This window comes from Marmota flaviventris, chromosome 5 (assembly GCF_047511675.1).
Source record: "Marmota flaviventris isolate mMarFla1 chromosome 5, mMarFla1.hap1, whole genome shotgun sequence".
Classification (NCBI taxonomy): Eukaryota; Metazoa; Chordata; class Mammalia; order Rodentia; family Sciuridae; genus Marmota; species Marmota flaviventris.
In genome coordinates this window covers 17,903,783-17,927,147 of record NC_092502.1, presented here as the reverse complement: position 1 = coordinate 17,927,147, position 23,365 = coordinate 17,903,783, and the positions used below count along the sequence as shown (strand labels likewise).

General features: G+C 35.1%; 2 protein-coding genes across 3 annotated transcripts; one reads left to right on the top strand and one right to left on the bottom strand.

Moving 5' to 3' along the window:
• Positions 1 to 1,908: 1,908 nt before the first annotated feature.
• Positions 1,909 to 8,806, top strand: Ccng1 (cyclin G1). 2 transcript variants are annotated; one of them, XM_027938684.2, is made up of 6 exons: positions 1,909 to 2,127; positions 3,174 to 3,437; positions 5,367 to 5,620; positions 6,005 to 6,083; positions 6,164 to 6,262; positions 6,494 to 8,806. In XM_027938684.2, the coding sequence occupies exons 2-6, from the start codon at positions 3,174 to 3,176 to the stop codon at positions 6,683 to 6,685; spliced, it is 888 nt and encodes a 295-aa protein (XP_027794485.1). In that variant the 5' UTR covers positions 1,909 to 2,127; the 3' UTR covers positions 6,686 to 8,806. The 2 variants fall into 2 exon arrangements, with proteins under 2 accessions (XP_027794485.1, XP_027794486.1); XM_027938685.2 differs by lacking the exon at positions 3,174 to 3,437 and having other exon boundaries at positions 1,912 to 2,127.
• Positions 8,807 to 16,952: 8,146 nt separating this feature from the next.
• Positions 16,953 to 23,036, bottom strand: Nudcd2 (NudC domain containing 2). The gene is made up of 4 exons (XM_027938761.2): positions 22,794 to 23,036; positions 20,749 to 20,797; positions 20,391 to 20,542; positions 16,953 to 17,433 (listed from the first exon to the last, which is right to left on the bottom strand). The coding sequence occupies exons 1-4, from the start codon at positions 22,980 to 22,982 to the stop codon at positions 17,350 to 17,352; spliced, it is 474 nt and encodes a 157-aa protein (XP_027794562.1). The 5' UTR covers positions 22,983 to 23,036; the 3' UTR covers positions 16,953 to 17,349.
• Between the last annotated feature and the right edge of the window lie 329 nt (positions 23,037 to 23,365).

Here is a 23,365-nt window from a genome sequence, read left to right as displayed (position 1 = left end):
ATTTTCATTATTTAATCCTCTCAATTACCCTATGAGTAAGATAATTTTTACTTCCTATTTTTGATAAAATAGAAACTCAATGTTATTAAATAACTTGCTTACAGTCACAAAGCTAATAAGTTTATTTTATTCTTAAATCTATGTGCTCATATTACCCACAAAACTATATGTTCTACAAGGTAAGGAACTACTCTAGCCTGTCCTCCACTGGCACAAATTAGAAGTTCAATAAATATTAACAAACTTGTGTGTGCTTGTCATTGCTATAAATATTTTATAGTTCTTAAACTCTTTTTCTTATATAGTGTGAATTTAATAATTAGAAATAACAGGACCTAAAAACTGAAAGGAGAACTGTACATTTGTAAACTCACATATTTTTGCAGGTAGTATTTTCAATTAAATTTAAATTACCAAGGTAAGCCAGGCCTGGTGGTGCATGCCGGCAATCCCAGATACTTAGGAAGGCTGAGGCAGGAAAATCACATGTTGGAGGCCAGGTTGGCAACTTAGCCAGACCCTGTCTCAAAATAAAAAATTCAAAGGTCTGGAATTCAGTTCAATGCTATAGTGTCCTAGGTTCAGTCTCCAGCATCACAAAAAAATCAATAAAGTGCCAATTTATTTTCATTGTCTACTTTCAAGGGCGACAAAAGCCCCTTCCCCATTTGTGCCACAGCTTCTAAAACTGACCTGATAATTTGACTGAGGTATTATCTTGAGGCATTAACTTTTTCTCCCTTAGCCTTCCTCCCCCTTCCCCTTCACATCACTGTCCCCAATTATTCCAGGGCTTGGTCTTGGGGCTCTGGCTCAGGAAAGCACATGGCAGGGCAAACAGCAGAGGTACCAGCAAAATCTTTCAGATTTTTACTCTTTCAATGTCCAGAGAACCATGGAACAGGAATTGATCATGAGGACAAAGATCTCTAGCTGCAGTCTGTAAGCGCTGAGGACTGATCTCTTATGCCCTCTTCCTCAGACTTTGTTAACTAGTAGACCCTTATTACTTGTGATAATCCAGGAGAGAGGGAAGGAATCCAGAAAGAGTTCCAACTAATTATTTTCCCACTAACCTGGCAGGGAAAAGGCCAATACAGATTAAGTTCATTATATTAAATAAGAAGAGTAATATTACTCTACACCCAGATAGGAGATTGAAATTCACACTCACTACATTGAAGATTTTCCTGTATTGCTCTTAATGGTCCGCCACACAGTTTTCGTTTTAAATCAACTTAACTGTTTACATTACTATTTAAATTTGTTTTAAAAGCATGTTCAAAAAAATTAGTAGAGGATCAAGAAATTACACAGTCCAACGCCATCACACTATTTGACAAATTATACAAAAAGCAAAACGCGACGAAGATAGTCGATCTCCAAAGTTCACAAAAAGAGAACCTGCTGGAATTTAAATAAACCGCACCACAGACAATCTACCACCTCTCCATGTGTAATGAAAAATCAAAGCTTGACTTTTTTTTTTTTTTAACTTGTCATTGTATTTTTAGAAAGAGGAGGCAGAACCACTTTGCAATTACAATACTGCAGAGAAAATTCCCCGTACATTCTGGAATGATAGTCTGACAGTTTGGCTGGCGGCAGAACGACCGGCCGTGACAAGCTCTGGCACGTTGTATTTAGTTCGGCCCCCTCCGGCGTGAAGACCCTTTAGAAAATTCTCCAATGAGAGACGCTTAGGGGTAGGGGCGTGGCCTCAACAGGGCGGAGAATTCGAGTCTTTATAATAGGAAGTGTGCGCTGATTGGCCAAGCTTTTTTGCCTCTATGGACCAGCCCTCTTTGGACCACGGAGGCCATCCATCAAAAGAACCACACCAATCAGCGGCAAAAATGCTTCCCCCGCGGGAAAGGCCCGCCCTCCAATATATCACTCCGGAGGCCAGGCGTGGCCCCTTCGGCTCGGAGCTGACCCTGAGGAGTGCAGAGGCGTCTCAGCTGCGCTGCTGAAACCACCACCCGCAGCTCCCCCTCCCCGGGCCTTTCCAGTCTGTCTCTGGAATCCCCTCCCCTTCGCGATCTCTCGGATTTGATATCCTGGGGCGAAGTGGGAGTTAGGCCCGGGGAGGGTGGTTACTGCTGAGGAGCCGCAGTCTCTGTCAAGGTGAGCTGAGTGGGGTTTCGGGTGACTCTCGGGCGGGTGGAGAGCAAGGTGGAGGCACGCGCGGAGGGCTAAGTCTGGCCCGCGCCCTTGTCCTGAGAGTGTGTGCACAAGCCCAGGCTAGTCTGAGCCTGGAGGGGCGGAGCTGGCTCAGTGCTCCTGAGGTGTCAGTCCCAACGACCACTCCAGGAGCCTAAAGGTTGGACCCCTGAAGTTAGTGGTTCAACCCTAAGGTGTCCTGCCTTCCCATCGTTAAATTGATGTGAGGCTCTAGTTACCTTCCGCGTATCTAGACTTAACTGTTGCGGGGTCTTAGTTGTATTATGCACAGTTACAGTAATTCCCAGGTTCATCTCGCAGACTAGGTTACCGCACCCCGCCCCGCCAGCCTACTACGTGCCCCGCATAGCACCCTCTCCCCCCCATAATACTGATAAAAATCAACCATTACGTAGCACTGTGCTACACTCTTTAATCATCTTGTGTAATCGTTACAATCAGATATTGTTACCTTCATCTTAGATGTGGAAATGAGCTCATTATTGTTCAATGATTATTAAGCATCTACCTATGCGCTAAGCTCTAAACGATTTTATTTTAATCTGCACAGGTAGACTTGTGCAGGTAATAACCTTTTTCCCACTTTACATAAAAGTTAAGGAAAATTAACCAACATGAATGGTTCACATTGTTAATACGAGGCACAATACATGCTACTGTTCGATCCCAAAGTTTTGGTATCCTGCCTTACAGTGTCTGTTCGTTTGTTATCCATTGTCAGTAAGCAACTTGCACAATATTTCTTGAAGACTTACATTTTTAAAAAATGTATAGTTCTTGTGTTCTAGAAACTCAGAATTTACAATGTGACCAATTTGTAGAAGGGGGCAGGGGGAATGTAACAGCGCTTTGCAATGATTTAGATTCCCTAGCTCCATTGAGAGAGGGAAGATATGTACTATAGAACACCTCTTTGCACAATGCAAAGATAGCCAAGGAAAGCAGAAAGAGCTACTCTTACTCCTAACTGGGATTTGTTCTATATATAGATGATAGAGGTACTGACAACAACTGACTCTCAGAAACTGCTACACCAGCTGAATACCCTGTTGGAACAGGAGTCTAGATGTCAGCCAAAGGTCTGTGGCTTGAGGCTAATTGAGTCTTCACACGATAATGGCCTCAGAATGACTGCAAGACTAAGGGACTTTGAAGTAAAAGATCTTCTTAGTCTAACTCAGTTCTTTGGCTTCGACACGGAGACATTTTCTCTAGCTGTGAATTTGCTGGATAGATTTCTGTCTAAAATGAAGGTATGTTTAAGCTATATTATCCTGAATATTTCTTAATTTTGTTCATTGTGTTAGAGATGTAATTGCTAGCTTCTGCCTCATACTCATAAACTTTTGTATATTCAGCAAATAACCAAAACACTATAGGAATTTTGTGCACTATTGTATTAGATGCTTCCTTATCATAATCAAGAATAATGTATCATTTATTAGTTATATTCTGAGATGGAAAATAGCCCAATATCAAATAATTGCAGAGTCTTCCAGATGGAAAATTGGATGTTTTTAAAAACTTGACAGGTTGAATATTTCCATGTATTTACAGTTTTTTTTGACAATAGGATTCATTTTTACATAATTATAAAAGCATGGACTATAATTTGTTCTCATTCAGTCCCCAGTATTTCCCCTTCACCTCCTCTTCTCCCCATCTGTTCCCTATTCTCTACTGGTCTTTCTGCTATTTATAGTTTTTTTTTTTTAATTAGTGTGTTGTGAATGTACATGATGGTGAGATTCACTGTAGTGTATTCATATATGTACATAGGAAAGTTAGGTCAGATTCATTCCACTATCTTTCCTTGTCCCACCCTCCTCCCTTCCCTTATTTCCCTTTGTCTACTCCAATGATCTTTCTTCTATTCTTTTTTTTTTAAAAATCTGCCCCCAACACACCCCCCCCCCTATTTTTTTTTTATTAGCTTCCACATATCAGAGAAAACATTCTGCCTTTGACTTTTGAGGACTGGCTTATTTCACATAGCAAGATAGTCTCCAGTTTCATTCATTTAACCTAGGTTGGCTCCATAGCTTGGCTAGTGTGAATAGTGCTACTGTATGCACAGTTGTTTTTTAAATTTAACGAAGTTTGTTAAAGGCAGAATGCTAGATTATGATTAAGAATGAGGATATATTTCTCTACTAATCATAACAAATTCTAATTGTTTTAACTATTTCAGTTTCAAGAAGTATCATTTTCCAGGAGTATGGGTATATAGTTATTTCTCTGTAAGACATCCGTGTAGCTTTCAAGCTTAAAAGCTTAACTGTTAAAAGTACAACTGCCTTCCCTGTACCCACAAGATCACTGGATAATGTCAAAATTAGAATGAAACTCACATTTTAGTCTTTAGTAGCTAACACAATGCATCATGTATAGAAAGAATCCGATATTTGTTGAATTGAATGGTTCAAAAACTTATTAAACAACTCTTTAGACACCATGTGTGGGCACTACCTTTGAATCTGTGTTTCACAAAATGAAGAGTATAGAGCTGTCCTTCAAATATAATAGTTTTATGTGGGAATGTTTCTACAGATAATCATCATAGGAGAAGTCATAATAAGAAAATTAATTATGTGTACATTTACTGTTAAAGGCTTATAAGAGAAAAATTTAAAAATTAAAATTGTTTTCAAAAATGTTCTAAGAGGAGAACAGAGATATTGATTAAAACCTTACAGTTTCACACTGTAGACATTTAGAAAATGACAAATACATAAAAAGGATTTGTTGTAGATTGAAATTTATAGGCAAAGTAAATGGTATGTGTTATAGTAGTATTTTAAAAATATTTTTGATTACTGCAAAAACAGTGTGGAAAAAAAAAATATAACATCCTGGAAGGAAAATTGTATATAAGCTATAACATGTTTGAGTACTTGTGTTAAGTCATTGACCAGTTAATTTAGTCAAATTAGAACACAGTGTTTGCTTGTAGTTCACAATGATTAAAAAAAAAAAAAGTCAGAATTTTGTTATGCTGAAGCCACACATTGTACTGAAAACTAGTTATATTGGTCAAAAAATAGTTCCAAGAGGGGTACGTAGTGTTGACAGGCTACATTTTAGGTATAATGACTCATAATGATGAGTCTGAGTTCTATATTATCCTTTATTCTATATTAATTGAAATATGATAGATGCATCGGCTTGGTTTTTCTTTTTAGGTACAGCCCAAGCACCTTGGGTGTGTTGGACTGAGCTGCTTTTATTTGGCTGTAAAATCAGTAGAAGAAGAAAGGAATGTCCCATTGGCAACTGACTTGATCCGCATAAGTCAATATAGATTCACGGTTTCAGACCTGATGAGAATGGAAAAGATTGTACTGGAGAAGGTGTGTTGGAAAGTTAAAGCTACTACTGCCTTTCAATTTCTGCAACTCTATTACTCACTCATTCAAGAGAACTTGCCATTTGAAAGGTATGTGCCCTTTGTTTTGAACAAATGAACTTTAGAAATTTGAATGATATTGTCTATATATTGCATAAAATCAATATTTGTAACAGTGCAGCACCTAATTCAAATTTATAGGAAAAGAACATTCAATAGGTATAGAAATAGATTAAAATGAAAATAAATCTTGATATTTGTGGCAAGATTCTGTTCATTTTATTTATTTTTGGCTCAAATCATTTAAAACTCAGGTTAAGAACTTAATGTCTCTGATTAAAAGGGAAATTTCTATTACTTCAAATGACTTCCTATGATAAATGTGCGTGTTGTTTTTAAAAACAGATTTCAATATTTTTTTAAAAATTGTTCCTGACTAGATATAATAAAATCACTTCCATTTTCTTTTTAAAGGAGAAATAGCCTTAATTTTGAAAGACTGGAAGCTCAACTTAAGGCATGTCATTGCAGGATCATATTTTCTAAAGCAAAGGTAAATATTTTATAAAGAATAAACATTTATGTAGATCTGTTTTTATATTTGACATTTACATTATATTTATTTCTTTTCAGCCTTCTGTGTTGGCTTTGTCTATCATAGCTTTGGAGATTCAAGCACAGAACTGTGTAGAGTTAACAGAAGGAGTAGAATGTCTTCAGAAACATTCCAAGGTGTGTCAAGGTCATAGCTTAAATCCTATTAACAACTGTGAAAGAAACTTGACCACTTGTACTATCTCCTGAAATAAAATGAAAGGTCATATGTTTATTTGAAACTTAAGTAGCTAGCCTTGAATCTTTTTTGACCAGGAAAGACACACGTTAGTAGGCTGTATTTGTTACTGTAGTTAAATACAAGACTTTATTTTAATTCATTAATAACTTTTAAAATTTTATGTGCAGATACATGGCAGAGATTTGACCTTCTGGCAGGAGCTTGTATCCAAGTGTTTAACTGAATATTCATCAAACAAGTGTTCCAAACCAAATGTTCAGAAGTTGAAATGGATTGTTTCTGGACGTACTGCACGGCAACTGAAGCATAGTTACTATAAAATAACTCACCTTCCAACAATTCCTGAAACGGTTCCTTAACTGGCAAATATGGTTGTTATTCTTCATATAGAGAAATTTTTCCAATGACATAATTTTCTTCTACAATTGAAAAATTGCAATATTATTTTCAAAATAAGCAAAATGGAGTTGGAATAGCAGAGGGAAAAATGACACTGATCTAGTCAGCTAATATTTGAAGGCATTTACTACACATAAGGTGCAACACCCTTAGAGAAAGGAATTATCCAACCTCTGTTTGTTTCACTTAATGACCATTTAAATTATCAGCTTAGAAAACATCCTCAATGATAGATAGTCCAAATTTGTAAAGTAGCACTGAAATAGGACCTCACCCCAGTCATCTTGCAGTATGCATAACCTAAGCTTTAGCTCATTTAAAGTTATACAAGCCTAAGTAGGATAAGAGGACCAAAAATATCCATTAAAACAAAACAAACAACAAACAAAAAACCAATTTGGCCCATATTTTTTAAAAATCATACTTAAAGAAAGAGTAATATAAGGAGATGATCTCTGCACTAGGAAATTGCCAGTGTATCATTGTTATAGCAGTTGAACTACTAGGAAGTAATTAGATGATAAAAAATGTAAACTTGGCCATTGCATATGTTATATATTCTTGTCATCTAAATTTCTTAACTCACAGTAATGATTTATCTTTTTGCTCTTAAAACGAAATGTTAATATTTAACATCTACATATGATTATGAATCTGAGAATAATGAACAGTTAACTTGTAGTAATAATTAGGCAGACTTCTGCTAAGTTGGGATTTTTTTTGTTTTGTTTTGGTTGTTGTTTACTTAAGGTCTATTTCTGTAGCAATAAAAAACCTCTTCTCTTGAGGCCTTTTCTCCAGAACCCTGAGATGTGGATTCCATAATGTTATAATGAATTTAAGCTATAAAGCCTAGCAGAATGTTCTCGGACTTAAAAAAACTGTCTAATAGTATGATGTAGTAAAATAATGTTTAGATTAAATTCACCTGTGAAGCATTCAAATGAAGCTAAAGGCATAAATGTGAAACAGTGATTATAAGCATGGGAAGGTAAACTGTGAATCTTCATTTCCTACATTGATCAATATGTTGTATTTAGGTGGTACTGAAATGGTAACCTACTTAAGTGTTAAATTATCAGATTTACATCAAAAATGAACATTTCACAAAAGCACTTTAAGGCAAGATAAGAGTTAATAGTCTAGGCAATGTAAATGATTTCTTGGCACCTATAATTCAAGTAATAGATAATTCAGAGATGAGGGTTCAATGCTATATGAGAATTACATTTAAATTTGAGGGCATTTTATATAAAGCAAAAACTATAGACCGAGTAAATTTGGCGTAATCATTATCTTTAATATTTCTTCTAGAAACACGTGATGTTTGTATTCATGATAAAAAAAATTTTACATAGAATTTACTGCCTCATTAAGAAAATGTTTCTATTATATTAGTAACTCAAAATAAATTAATACTTCGAAAACTTGCTTTACCCTGTTAAATTTAGGCCAGATAAAGCACTCCCCAAAGTTTTTACTACAGACAACTGCCATTGCTTCTAATGTAAAATTTTGTTTAACCCATTATGTCCCATCATTCTATATACAGGGCACCTATAAAAACCTATAGAATTTTATAGGAGCCCTATAAAACTCCTTCATTTTTATAGGTGTCCTGTATATAGGATGGGATATAATGGGTTAAAAGGAAGAGAATATACTTTCACAAATGCCCCTATTGTGTCTTATGTAGGCAACTTCTAATTATGAGATCTCTGAGGTAGTGTTCACTATTCTCCAGATCAGCGTGTGAATATAAGGAGACATACCATGTTAAAGTGTTGTAAGCAATGATTCAGTGTAGTGTGTAGCCTGAGTCTATCCAGAAAGGCTGTAACCAATTTTGACAATGTTATGGATATATAAGCACTGAAAAATAAACCAAAGAACCACAGTTTATTTTATCCTTAACTTTTGTAAGGTGTGTCAAGGATAACTTTTCAGTTTTCCCAAAAGATTGATATTTCAATATTTTGAAAACATCAGTGTTAATTTTGAGTTGGCAGATGTAACCTAACAAACTACCATTATGTTTGGTACTAAGGAATATACCTTTCAATAAAATTACTGAAATGCAATCCTTTGCTGGGTGGTTTTGTTCCTTTTCTGATTATTTTAGCATAGTAATGAAATAATAAAAATGATAAAGATCTGTCTCTATTTAGTATATTGAAATTTTTTACTAAAGATACATGGAAGCAGAAATTAAAATCTCTTTTAATGTACAGCCATTACCTAATTGACACTTCGTAATATTTTGATACAACAAGTTAATGTTTAATATGCATTAAAAAGATGTTTGTGCAATATTAATCACTTTTGTCGTTTAGATTCATCACTGCTATGGATGTAGATTCCACCCACCTGAAGCTTTTTTGTTTTGAGAAAAAAGAAAAAGGTTTATTGCTTTGCAGGCAACATGGGACTCCTGTCCCGAAGACTGTGATTCCCCCAACCTCTCAACCTAATTAACTAGCATTCCAGCAGCAAAGTGACTAATTATGTTAATCCTGGTTGGATCGGTTGGTGATTATTGTTCAATAGAAACAATATATGATCTCAAATTATTAATATTTAACTACAACTAATAAGATATCTTATAATGTGGACATTGCCAGGAATTACTGATCAAAGAAAAAACTCTTTTGCACTTGACTCCTATTAGACATTTAAAAAACCTTTAATAGTGTTATTTTTTAAAAAGTTACCTGATTGTTTTTCTAATTATGAAACATGCTGTTTAAAATGAGATATACTACACACTACTATCCTTAGAGCTATTTCTGTGCTAACTTTTTTTTATAAAGTCATTTTTATTTATTCTTTTATTTTGTAGTGCTGGGGATTGAACCCAGGGCTTTGTGCATGCTAGGCAAGTGTTCTACCACTGAGCTACATTCCCAACCCTTAACTAATATTTTAAAGCTGGCAATGGCAGCTTTTGCTGTCAGGTACTATTACTAGATGTTTTATATGAATCATCATGTGTAATTCTCTAAAGTGAGTGAGGCCATCCAAATTTACAAATGAAGTAGAAGCACAGAGAAGCTAAATGATTTGCCTATGGTCACTTACTTGGTACTTGGAGGGGGAATTCAAATCCAGGCAGTTCTGACTCCAGAGGCCATGTTCTTATTATACTCTTACCTCTTACATTACCTTGTAATATAGATTAATTGTAAATAGAGGATTCATTGGACTCATGTGAAACTGTAATTTCTAAACAAAACTAATTCTAGCCACATTAACTTCAGTGTTGTTATGATCATGACAATAATAATAGAGAATTTTACAGTAATTAATTTTTGTAAGATGTCATTGCTTATACATTGCCAAATTGTGACACAATTTTACATAAGCCAAAACAGTAAACAAAATAAATTGAACTAGAAGATAAAACAATTTTTATGTCAATTCAACAAAGTATACTGAGGAGCAACCAAAATTACTAAGGATAAAGGACGTACAATGATAAAGCAATTGACTGACTAAAATGAAAATCCTAAATTTGTAGACACAGAGTATCACAACTTAAAAATACATCAATCAAACTGACAACACTGAAAAGTGAAATGGTCAAATCACAGTTAGGGAATTAAAACATTCCTGTCAGTAATATATAGAATTATTGGAAAATTAGCAAAAATGTAGAACTGAATAAAACCACCAACCAAATCTGACTTAAACCATCTTAAAAATGCTTCCTAAGCATTATTTTCAAGCACATGTAAATAGTCACACCAAGGAAGACCCTTTCATGGATCTTAAAAAGAATCATAACAAATTTAAAAGATCTTAAATAAAATGTTTTCTGAACATAAAATAGAAATCAATAGGGAAATCTGCAAGTGCTTGGAAATTAAAGATTAATGATTCATGGCTCTAAAAGGAAGCCTTAAAAAGGAATCTGAAAATAATTTAAACAGTGTAAATGAAAATAACACTGTGGAGTGCAACTAAACCAATACTCGGCAAATTACAGCATCAACTGCTTTTATTGAATAGGAAAAAGGGTCTAAATCAATAAGCTTTAACTTTAAGTAAAAAATAAAACCCAAAACAAGCAAAAGGAAGAAAAAAAACAGAAAGGAATTGATGAAATTCAACACCATCACCAGAAAAAATTAACAAAATTAAAAAGCAGTTATTTGAAAAGAGTAAAAACGCTGGGGCAGTGGCACTTGCACTTGCCTATGATCCCAGCAATTTGGGAGACTGAAGGTTTACAATTTCCAGGCCAGCCTCAGTAACTTAATGAGAACTTGTCTCAAAAAATAAAAAAGGCTATAGTTCATACCGGTTGAATCCCCAGTACTAAAAATGAAAAGAAGAATAAAACTGATAAACAAGCAAGATTGACAAAAGAATTATGGATATTAGGAATGAAGCCAATATAACACTACAAACCTTAAAGACATTAAAAGAACACAAAGAAATATGAACAAATACAATCACAGTAAAATGAACCAATTCTTTATTTTTTTGTTTTGTACTAGGTATTGAAGCCAGGGATGCTCTACCACTGAGCTACAGCCCCAGCCCCTTTTGTTTATTTAAGTTGCAGAGGTTGGCCTTGAATTTGCAATTCTCTTGCCTCAGCATCTGGAGATGTTGGGACTACAGGTACGTACCACTGTGCCAGGCTTAAACCAATTCCTTGAAAGACAAGAAGTACTAAAACAACCAAAATGAACTGGATAGCTTAAATAAATTATATAATTATTTTTTAAAAATAAATGCTTATTTAAAATCTTTCTGGCAAATTCATAAAGGATTAAGATTCTACAGTGTCTCTTTCAGAAAATTAAATCTAGATGGATCAACTGAACAATATCCATGACCAAGTCTGGGGTGGGGGGTGCGGAGATAAGCAATTTCAAAATTTGAAAATCAATATAAAGCCACCATATTAACGTTCTAAACAGGGTAAAAACATTTGATCAAAGGAAACTCATTTGAGAAAATTCAACATACTCTGATAATAAGCTCAGCTAACTAGAAATCAATAGATGGGAACCTCCTCAATCTGATGAAATTATGTATGAAAAAACTACAGCTAATTGGACACAGTGGCTCCTGTCTATAATCCCAGCAACCCAGGAGGGTGAGGAAGATTGAAGTTAGAAGCTAGCCTCAGCAACTTAGTGAGGCACTGTCTTAAAATTAAAAAATAATAATAATATAAAGCTGTAAATGTATAGATAGAATTGGAAAGGTAGCTCAGTGGTAGAGTACCGCTCCCCTCACTCTGCCCACTACCCCACTGCTGGTTTAATCCCCAGTAACAAACAGAACAAAATAAATGTACAGCTAATATCCTACTTAATGATGAAAAGCTATGCTTTCAAAACCCTAAAGAACAGATAAGATCACTTCTTCCACTTTATTGTTCTAGCTGGTGCACCAGGCAGGAAAAAGTAATAAAAGGTATATAGACTAAACATGATAAAATACAACTTCCTATTTATGGTTTATGTAGAAAACTCAAGGAAGGGATCAATAACAATAAGAACAAAAAACTCCTAGAACTAATCATTGAGTGTAGTAAAGTAACAGACTATAAGTCAACAAACAAAACTCTAACATATTTGTTGTAGATGCTAGTAATATACAAATGAAAACCCAAATTTCAAAAACATTTACAGTATCTCCTCCCTGAAAATGAACACTTAGGAATAAATCTAATAAAATAGATAAACTACTAAGAACACAAAATGCTGAAGACTGAAATCAAAAAGGAGCTTAATGTTCTTAGATTGAAAGACTTAGGCAATTCCATTCAAAACCCCATCAGGAATCAGGAGACTAAGGCTGGAGGATCAAAAGTTCCAAGTCAGTCTAGCAACTGAGCAAAACCTTGTCTCAAAATAAAAAGGGCTAGGGATGTGCCTCAGTGAAAGAGCTCCATGGATTTAATTCCCAGTACTGCCAAAAAAAAAGCTACAAGGATTTTTTCATAGATGTTGCCTGGCTGATTCTAAACTTTATATAGAAAGATAAGGAAATAAAATAGCCAAAACAATTCTGAAAAGGAATAAAGTTGAAGGAATCATGCTAACCAATTGCAATATAAAGCTATAATAATCCAGGTAGTATGGTATTTTTAAAGGATCTACACACAGTTCAATGGAAAAGAGCATACAAAAACACATAAATATATAACAACTGATTTTTGAACAAAGGTGCAAAGAGAATTCACTGGGGAATGGATAGTCTTTTCAACAAATCATTTTGAAATAAATGAACAGCCACATACAAAAAAATCACCTCCACCTAAACTTCATACCTTACACAAAGTTAACTTAAAACAGGCCACTGATTTAAATGTAAAACATAAAATCATAAAACTTTAGGACAAAAACAAAGGAAAGAATCCTTATGATTGGGTTTAAGGAAAGCATTCTGAGATATGGTACCAAAAGCATGATCTACTAACATGATGATTAGACTTCATCAAAATTAAAAACTTCACTGCTTCAAAAGGTACCATCATGAAAGTGAAAAATAACCCACAGGACAATTTACAAATCATATACCAGATATTTGAGGTAATATATAAAGAACTTTAAATAATATGACAATCCAATTTGAAAATGGGCAAAGGGCCGGGTGTGGTGGTACATACTTGTAATCCCAGCAGTTCAGCTAAGGCAGGAGGAATGCAAGTTCAAAGCCAGCCTAACAACTTAGCAAGGCCCTGTCTCAAAATTTAAAAATAAAATAAAAAGGGGGCTGTGGTTCAGTGGTTAAGCACTCCTGGGTTCAATCGTTGGTATCAAAAAAAAGAAAAGAAAAAGAAAATGGGGCAAAGGATTTGAAAAAAAAACATTTCTCCAGGGGAAGATACACAAATGTTCAATAAGCACAAGACTGACATAGGCTTTAGGGAAATGCAAATCAGAGATACCACAAAGAACTATCACTCTATATCCACCAGAATAACTAGATTCCAAGAGTCAGGTAAGTACTGGCAAGAATGTGAAGAAACTGGAATTCTGGTACACCACTGGTGGGAATAAATGATGTAACTGCTTTGGAAAACAATCTGATGGTTCCTCAAATTATTAAACATAACCTGAAAATTCTATTCCATATAAAACACATATGCACATAAAAATCTCTACACAGATGTTTATAGCAGCAATATAAAGCATAGATAAAAGATGGAAAACCCCCAAACACCCATCAATTTACAAATGAATTAACAAAGTATGATAGAGCCATGCAATGGAACATTCAGACATAAAAATGAAATACTGATATATGCTAGAACACAGATGAACCTCTAAAACGCTGTTGTAAAATAATCCAGTAACCAAAATCCACATATTATTTGATCCCACGTATATGAAATGTTTAGAACAGGGAAATCTATGCAACAGAAAATAAATTAGTGGTTGCTTGGCTGGTGAGGCAGGAAGAGATGACTGTTAAAGTGTACAAGGTTTTGGGGGGCTGAGATTGTGGCTCAGTGGCAGAGCGCTTGCCTAGCACATGTGAGGCACTGGGTTCAATTCTTAGCACCACATATAAATAAATAAAATAAAGGCCCATCAACAACTAAATTTTTTTTTAAAAAAGTGTACAAGGATTTTATTTCAAATGACAATATTCTAAAATTGACTATGGTAATGGCTATATATACTATGCATATTGAGTTATATACTTTCGTTGAAATGTATGTGAATTATGTCAATAAAAGCTATTTTTTAAAAATTAAGTGATCCCATTTATAATTTAAATACATACCTTTTTTGATACTGGGGATTGAACCCAGGAGTGCCTTACCACTGAGCTATATTCCCATCCCTTTTTATTTTGAAACAAGAGTCATGCTAAGTTGCTGAGACTGACCTAAAACTTGTGTTCTTCCTGCCTCAGCCTCCCAAGTTGCTGGGATTACAGGCATGCACTACTATGCCCGGCTATATTATATATTCTTGAGAAGACAAAAATGTATAGATCAGTGGTTTACAAAGTTTAGAGATTGGGAGGTATGGGGTGACTACAAAGATAGCATAGGGGTATTTTTAGTGATTGAACTGTTTTAGGGTGATTATGAAGTTGTTCACATGTATCTATACATGTGCTAAATTTCACTGAATTATACCCCAGAAAGTTAAAATTTTCCTGTAAAACTGAATGCCAAAAAGAAACCAATTAAAAGAACAACTCATTCCTGAAATTACTAGGTAAAATGAACAAAGTAGGCATCAGAGGAGGACAGGCTACAGTGATCCAGAGTTAAGTATTGGGGTTCAGAGATGATGAGGAGGATCTCCCTGTGAGATGACCTATGACAGGTAGTCAAATAGATTAAGTATAATAGGAATGAGACTTCTTACAGCTATGGGAGTTATAAAGATATAAAGAGATAAAAGTAAAATGAACCTGATGAGATTTGGATTCAAAGTTTAGGTGTGAAGTCATATGGTTTTACATATAATTTTATATATAGATACACACACAGATGTACTACACATATTATATACAAACTAACAGTAATTACTTACACACAGATCATAGTTTTGCGTATGTGGTGCTGGGGACTGAACTCAGGTCTTTGAACATGCTAGGCAAGTGCTCTACTAATGAGCTATACCCCCAGCTTCTTAAAAATACCCTTATTCACTAAAGAGAACAAAAGGGTTCCTTGGAAAAATGGCTGATTCTTGGACTGGGGCAGGGAATGTGTAATTAGCCTGGTGTATATTAGATCAGAGTAAGAAATCACTCAAATAATCATGGGAATATGTTAAAAGGACAACAGAAGTCACCTAGCATGTGTCTTTTACTGGCAAATAATTTAATTTTATGAATTTAAAACATCAAAGTAATAAAAATAATAGATTTTAACCCACCAAGTAAGACATTGATTCCACAGATATAAATTTTGACTAGAAACATGGCAGTACTTTTAAATTACCTTCTCCCAAAATAATTAATCTTAAAAGGAGGTACTTTATAGTGAAGTATGGCAGCCACTATCTTATTCAGTGATCTAAGTAACACTATCTTAAGTAGGACAAATTGAAATCATTAATCTATGATAGGATAAAATAAGGTCACTTCTATAACATTCTTGACAATAATTCACAACTTGAATTTCATCATGAAAAAATATCAGAGACACTGGGGATGTACCTCAGTGCTAGAGTATTTGCCTAGCATGTTTTAAGGCCATGGGTTTGATCTCCAACATCACAAATAAATAATTAAATAAACAAAAGGAATATCACATAAAGCTAGAATGTAATCTTTGAAAATGCCAAAGTTTTTAAAGCCAATGGGGGTTAAAAACAAAACACAAAAATAACTTGTTCCAGACTGACATCTACAGGCAGGTCATCATTGTGAAAGAGTTTTCTTGTTATGACAGACATTATTGGGACTATCAGTTCACTGTGATTAGAGGGAATATCTGAGGAACAGATGGTAGTAATATGTCACCATAAATTTCCTAATTTTAATGGTTAGGTTATAGTTATGAAAGTGAATGTCCTTTTCTGCAGCAAATACACACTAAAGTACTAAAGTGAATCATCTCTTAAATTTATTTACAAATGGCTCAGGAAGAAAGAAATTTTGTGTACTTTACTTTGTAACTTTGCTATACATTTGAGATTCCTTAAAAAAAAAATTAAAAAGGATACAGGATGAAATGAAATCTCGACAATTCCTATATATAGCCAGGGGCAGTGGTGCACACCTGTAAATACCAGCAATTCAAGAAGTTGAGGCAGGAGGATCAAAGGTTTGAGGCTGCCTGGGCAAATTAGTGAAATCTTGTGTCTTATGGAGTAAACAATGGACTGTGGATGTAGCTCAGCAGAACACACCCCTGTGTTAAATTCCCATTACCAGAAACAAGAAACGACAAAAATCCCTGTCTATATTTCTGAATCACTAAGAGAAAAATAATGCCTCTGCTTTACAGTGACCTAAATTTGCATTCTGCTACTACAAACGACATGCCCAATAACCGTATTCACTTAGCTGCTTCTCTGTTGTATTATTACTTCTCATTTGTATTAATTATTAGTTTTTTTAACTTTTTCAATTTCTTGACATAAAGTAATCCCTTAAGAAATAATATTATAATTAAGAAATTTACATTAACTCTTTTAATATTGTTACCCCAAATACTTTTGTGGAATTTTTGTTAATTTTTTTTTTTTTAATACTTATGTGAATTAATGTACTTAGATGAAGGGGCATACGATCCTCTTTCTGAAAAAGTTTATTGAACTTTATTCCTGCATCACACTTATCAAAAGAAAAACTTAATTTTCTCTGAAGGCACCCTTTCATTTAATATGATCTGTACCCCAATGTTTTTTATAGTAAAAATGCATTTAAATATGAAACTGGTAAAATGTAGCGTATAAAACTCCATGCTGAGCAAAAATAAGTCCAAAAAAATTACCATATGTTCACAGACAGTTCCCACTGTACGTTTCCTATGTAAATCATATTTGAATGCAATTTTTAGAACCATATTTAAATGTATTTTGCAATTTAACTGCAAGCATCCATATTTTTCTTCTAGCACATAATCTGTTCCTTTAAGTTGGCAACATCAGCTAGGATCCACAGAATGTAGCAAAAAAAAGAAAAGCAGTTATTTCTCAAGGTTTGAGAAATCTGGTCCACCTTTACTGTAGTTTCCTGAGATTTCTGCTCCACTGAAGTCAAAACCAGGATTCTAAAAGACATGAAAAAAATGTATGATATAAAACTTAAACTAGGAAAAAGGTAAGTATGAACTAGTAATTGATTAAAAAAAGGAGATCTAAATGGACAAAAACTGAAAAGATACCAAACCTCGCTGTAATCACCAAAATAAAATTTAAAACAATGAAGTATTTTTCAAGTTTACAATTTATAGATATTTAGATTGATATGTATAGTACTGCATTGACAAGCTTATAGAGAAACATATTTGAATATCAATACATAAACCGATTTTAAAAGCTATCTTGAAAGCTTACTGTATTGCCATGCACGGTTCTGTAAATATATATCAACACATTTAACTCTCACAGCAATTCTATAAAATACATACTACCTCAGGCTTTCATCTTTTCATTGGGCAATTTCATTTATTTAACAAATTTACTGAATTACTACTGTTTGAAAGACACCATTAAAGGCATGTGAAGTTCAAGAGTGAACAAAGATTCCTGCTCCAGTGGCGTGTCCATTGTAGAAGAGACCAATAAACCATGTATTATTGAATGCAAGGGTTGGCAAACTTTTAAGTAGTCATATGGTAAATATTTCAGGCTTTGCAGACAACACAAGTATACACAAATATACAACTTTCACAAGTACACAACTACATGAAATTGCTGCATGCAAGATAATACAAAAACAAATGAGCATGATGTATAGTAGTAACTTTACTTAAAAACTAGGCATTGGGCTGAATTTGGCCCACAAGCCACAGTTTGCCAATCACTGGTCTAGTTTGTTAAAAGCTGGTTAAATGCCATAAAAAAAGAAAAAAAAAATAGGATAGGATAGGGTAAGGGAATGGGAGAAATCTACAGTATTAAATGGGATGATTGATCAACATATGCTTCATCGAGCAATGATTTGAAAACAATGCAGAAGTTAGCTAAACTATGGAAAAAGAGTATTCAAGTCAGGACAACTAAAGAAAAGGCTACTATGTTTAATAGTAGTGAACAGTATGGTTGGAGTAGAAGGACTGAGGGGGACAGCAATAAGAGAAGAGAAGGTTGGGGAGATAACAGAGTAACTGTTTAGATTAATCCAGTAAGAGGAGCAACTTGCAGAGTTATGAGAAATTGTATGATCCAATTTGCATTTTAAAAGGACTTCTCCAACTGCTATTTTGAGAAGACAGCCTGGGCAAGGTAGAAGGAAGGAGGCCAGTTAGAAAATTACTGAAGTAATCCAGGCAATATATTTGAGATGGTACACAGCAGAGTAGTAGTAGCGCTGGTGGTGATAAGTGGTTAAATTCTGAATACATCTGGAAGATAGTTCTAATAAGACTTCCTAACAAACTGGAAAGGTCGTGAGAAAGAAGATAGGAATCAAAGAGGATTCCCAATTTTTCTGACCTATGCAACTAATTTCCATTAACTGATTTAACCTTTTTTTTTTTTGCAATGCTGGGGACTGAACCTTGGGCCTCATACATGCTAGGCAGTGCTCTACTACTGAGCAAAATCCCTAGACCCAATTGCGTTTAACAAGATGAGAAGGATGGAGGTCAAATAAATTTATGGAGGAAATTAGATTACTAATTTGGACATGATGAGTTTGGTACATCTGTCAGATAGTCAAATGGAGATGCTGAACAGGTAATTGAATATGCAGATCCAAAGTTCAGAAGAAAAGTCTAGGCTAGATATATGTATTTGGAAATCATCATATAAAAAGAATTATTCATCAAAAATTTTTAAAAGTGCTTTGACTCAATAATTCCTCTCCTAGATATCTGGCTCAAAGATATGTTTCTTGGAACATTCAAGTAGTTTTACAGAGATGGAAACATAAGCTCTGCTTAAAATAGAGGAAAATGGAGAAATCCAAATATTATCAACGAGAAATAGCCAAATAAATAATTAATAGACCCAAACTAGGAAATGCTCTGAAGCAAATTAAAAGGACTGAATTTTATCCATATGTACTATTAGGGAAAGATATCCAACATACACTATTAAATGAGAAGACAACATGAAAAACAACACAGCGTGGAACCCAATGGATCACTTAAAATAGCTTCATTATATGATATACAAACTACACCTCAGTAAATATGAGAAAGAGTACACAGCAGAATGATGATTAAAAACTCACTTTTTTCATCTCAAACAACAGTGGAACAGGTTGTCTTTCAAGCAGTTTTCCTTTCCATCATGGATATTTTCATAATGCCTCAGAGAGGTATGAGTATCTCTGCCTCTCAAATCTAATGTATTTAATATACTCTATTCACTAACTAAAATCTTGCTTTGCCTTTTGCATTCTCTCTTGATTTGATACCACCCCTTTTAGCAATTTGCGATATAAATATTTTGCATTATGAATTCAATCCATGGCCAGATGACTAATAAACTCTCAATATTAAAAACAACAACAATAATACAGTGTGAACCTCCACTTAAACTAAAAATGAAACAAACAGAAATGCCAAAATAGAAGATGAAAATGAGACATGAAACAAATGAGGGAATGATGGTGAAGGGACCTTATACATTTTTATGCCACATATGTATCCTAATATTAACTTTATAAGAATTCATTACTTGGGGCTGGGGTTGTGGCACTTGACTGGCAAGCGTGAGAAAATGGGTTCCATCCTCAACACCACATAAAAATGAATAAATAAAATAAAAGTATTATGTCCATCTACAAGTAAAAAATATTTAAAAAAAAAAGAATTCATTACTCACGATTTACTGATGTACATTAAGTAAATTTAAACTCAAAATCATAGCAATACAAATAAGTTATTTTCAAGAAAATTTTAAAAAATTATAAAGGCAAATTTTCTAATCATTTACCTTAAAATTACATTAATTTTTATTACTTTTCATAAACACATTGAGTTTTAATGTCAAATAATAATTATTCTCTTATTTTTAGATATTTAACCATACACCTTCATAGAGTCATCTGACTTACTTCTTTTTGGAATCTCTCTAATGTAAGTTTTCTCTGCATTTGGTCTTGTACCCAAGGATCAGCTGCATATTCAGATTCCAGAAGAGAAGTCCAACAATTTGCCGCATCTCTCTTTGTCTTTGTGAGAACAATACGAACCATTTTTCTATCCTCTAAAGAAAAAAATTACAAAAATACTAGAGTTTATTGTTTTATATATTCCTAAAAACATTAGGTAATTTTTGCATATAACTGTTCTCAAAGTATTTCTATATTCTCCAAAGCTCTGAAGACAAAGGACTTAAGGGGAAAGATATTAAGTTCCAATACAAAATTAATTTTAACAAAGATTCTATGAAGCCTAAAAGATTATCCTTACCCAAAGTCCACGTTCCCTCATCAGCTATTGTAGAATCAAAGAGTTTGCCCTGAAAAATAAACATGTTACTAAATATAGAGTTTCTCATTAGTTTTACAAAGCTTTCATTAAGACTTACCTAATTTCAAACTGAACACATCTTACACCATTTCACTACATTTATGTGCTCAACCTTAAGTTTCCTTCCAGGGTTAAATGAAATCTAGGTTATAGGAATATTTACTATGACAAGCAACACAGAATTCCCTAAAGGAAGACCAGGGCCCTTGAATATTTATTTACTTATTGTGGTACTGGGGATTAGAACATAAGGGTACTCTACCCATGAGCTATATTCCCAGCCATTTATACTTTGCGTTTTATTTTGAGACAGGGTCTTGCTAAATTGTTGAAGCTGGCTTCAAACTTGCCATCCTTCTGCCTCATCCTCTTGAGTCACTGGGATTACAGGTATGCCCCATTGTGCCCAGACTTAACTTTTTAGAAGATGAAGAAGTAGTACTGATCACTAATTGGCCAAATGTAAAATTTATATATTAAATGCATTAATTTTACTAATCAAATTTAAGAATACAAAAAGGGATTTCCTGCTTAAAAAATGGTTTAAAATAAACATAAATAAACATAAAAACTGGATCAATCTCTTCGCTGACATGTTGGCATTAAAAACAAAAACCTTAAAGCAAATACTGTACCTCATGAGAAATGTGCTCTAATTTTTCACAAAACCTTGTGTCAATAAAAAAAGAAGCAAAATATAAATTTAGATGAAAATGCCCATGCTCAAACACATACTTTTCCCAAATTTAAGTTATAGTAATTGAAATTAAAATGTTACTTTTAAAAAATCATTTAGCCAGGTATGATGACTAATGGCTGTAATCTCAGCAACTCAAGAAGACTCAGGCAGAAGGATCCAAGTACAAGGTCAGCCTCAGCAACTCGGGGAGACTCTGTCTCCAAATAAAAAATAAAAAGGTGCTGGGAATTTTAATTATTCTGGAAAGTAGGAACTGTACAGATATTCAGAAAGCTCATTAAGATCCAAGAGGACATAAATCAATGTCTTTTGCACAAATCATCCCAGGCACTCAAGGCGCTTCTATAGAAAATAATTGTAACAGATGAGCAGTGTGAGACAATAACATACCAAGCACTCTGCAAGCTCTTCAACCACATGGATACCATACTTTGATCAAAACAATCCTAAGAAAGGTTCTATAATTACCACACCTTGCATATAAACAAGGTCGTTAGAACTTTGAATAACTTTTTGCCTAAGGTTAAAAAACTAGAAAACTGGCACAGCAGGGTATCCTACCAAGTAGTCTCCCTTCACCTCCACACTACAAGATAACCCAACATCTTGGGATTCTTATCTAGGAACAAAATTTATTTTCAAATTGTTATGTGAACTTTGACTGCTTTGGGTTTAGCAGGTCTAGACTCAAAGGGCATCGATGAGAAGAAATGGGCGCTAATTATTTTTTCTACTCCTCTTCACAATTGGCTTGACCACTTTGCAAACACGTAGGGTATGTCTAATTCCAGATGACAAGTCACCTGACACTATCTCTGAATTCTCACCCTGTTATACCGTCCCTTCCATGTCGTGCTTTCCCATACCAGCCTACATATTTACTAGGAACGTAACCCGCTCTGCAGCAGGAGGATTTTATCGGTCTTTCATTTCCAAACCTAGATCAGTGCCCGGAAAAGAGAATATGTAGGATCAATGCTTGTCCCTTTAACGACCTAGTTAACCCGTTCTCCGCACGACCTCTGGAGTAATCGCAAGCAGAGGCCTGACTTTTTTGGGAAATTAAACAGTAAAATGCAATCTCGAAATTTCCACAATTCAAGATTTGCCCTAAGAATCGGTGCTCTGAGCAGAGCAAACACAGGCCAATTTTACCACTTTCCCAGGCTGCCGGCGAGAGGAGCCGACCTGCCCACCAACAACCACTCCTCGGGAAGGGCGGGCTTTAGGGCCCCGGGGCTCCGAAGGTCTATGGAAGGAGAACGCCGGCCCGACTAGCCGCTACCTTGAGGATCTCGCGGCCGCCTACGGCCAGGGCCACGTGCCGGCTCTGCAGACCGCACTGGATATCCTGAGCTCGAGTGCCTGGTGGCACCTGCACTTCAATGAACACCTCCTCCAGAGTCTGGTACCACTGACCCCAGGGCGTCCCGCACGGAACTACCCCACTGCGCTCCTCAAATGGGGCTGACATGCTCTCGTCGCCGGCCAGCACAGCCGCACCGAGCCACCCGAGCGCAGGCGCGAAATCCCCACGCTCCGGTTCCGCCTCGGGTCACTGCACATGCGCAGGGGCGCAAGGTGGTGACTCCCTGTGTGCCCTTTTTTCCCTCTCAAGGGCCATTTAAGGCACTGAGAGGAACCGGTTTAAAAGAACTGAAATCAAGGGAAGGGACAGAACGGTGGGAGAAGTTTGGAACCAGTGATGTAGGAATTCATTACCCCCTCACTTATGTGACGCCAAAATGCAACCTTAACTTTCCAGTTTGAAGTGCGCTTGCGCAAATGTTGCTAGTGTTTAGGCTGCAAGTGAGCAACCGCAAAAGTGATTGGGCGTGGAAGCAGCGAACAAAACCA

Bases quoted from the DNA above. Each gene is read 5' to 3' on its own strand.
- Ccng1 (XM_027938684.2), top strand. From the start codon at position 3,174: ATGATAGAGGTACTGACAACAACTGACTCTCAGAAACTGCTACACCAG. The intron at 6,084-6,163 runs GTAAATATTTTA...ATTTCTTTTCAG, and splicing joins TCATATTTTCTAAAGCAAAG to CCTTCTGTGTTGGCTTTGTC. The intron at 6,263-6,493 runs GTGTGTCAAGGT...TTTTATGTGCAG, and splicing joins GTCTTCAGAAACATTCCAAG to ATACATGGCAGAGATTTGAC.
- Nudcd2 (XM_027938761.2), bottom strand. From the start codon at position 22,982: ATGTCAGCCCCATTTGAGGAGCGCAGTGGGGTAGTTCCGTGCGGGACG. The intron at 20,798-22,793 runs GTAGCGGCTAGT...TTTATTTTTCAG, and splicing joins GCGGCCGCGAGATCCTCAAG to GGCAAACTCTTTGATTCTAC. The intron at 17,434-20,390 runs GTAAGTCAGATG...CATGTCTTTTAG, and splicing joins TAGAGAGATTCCAAAAAGAA to AATCCTGGTTTTGACTTCAG.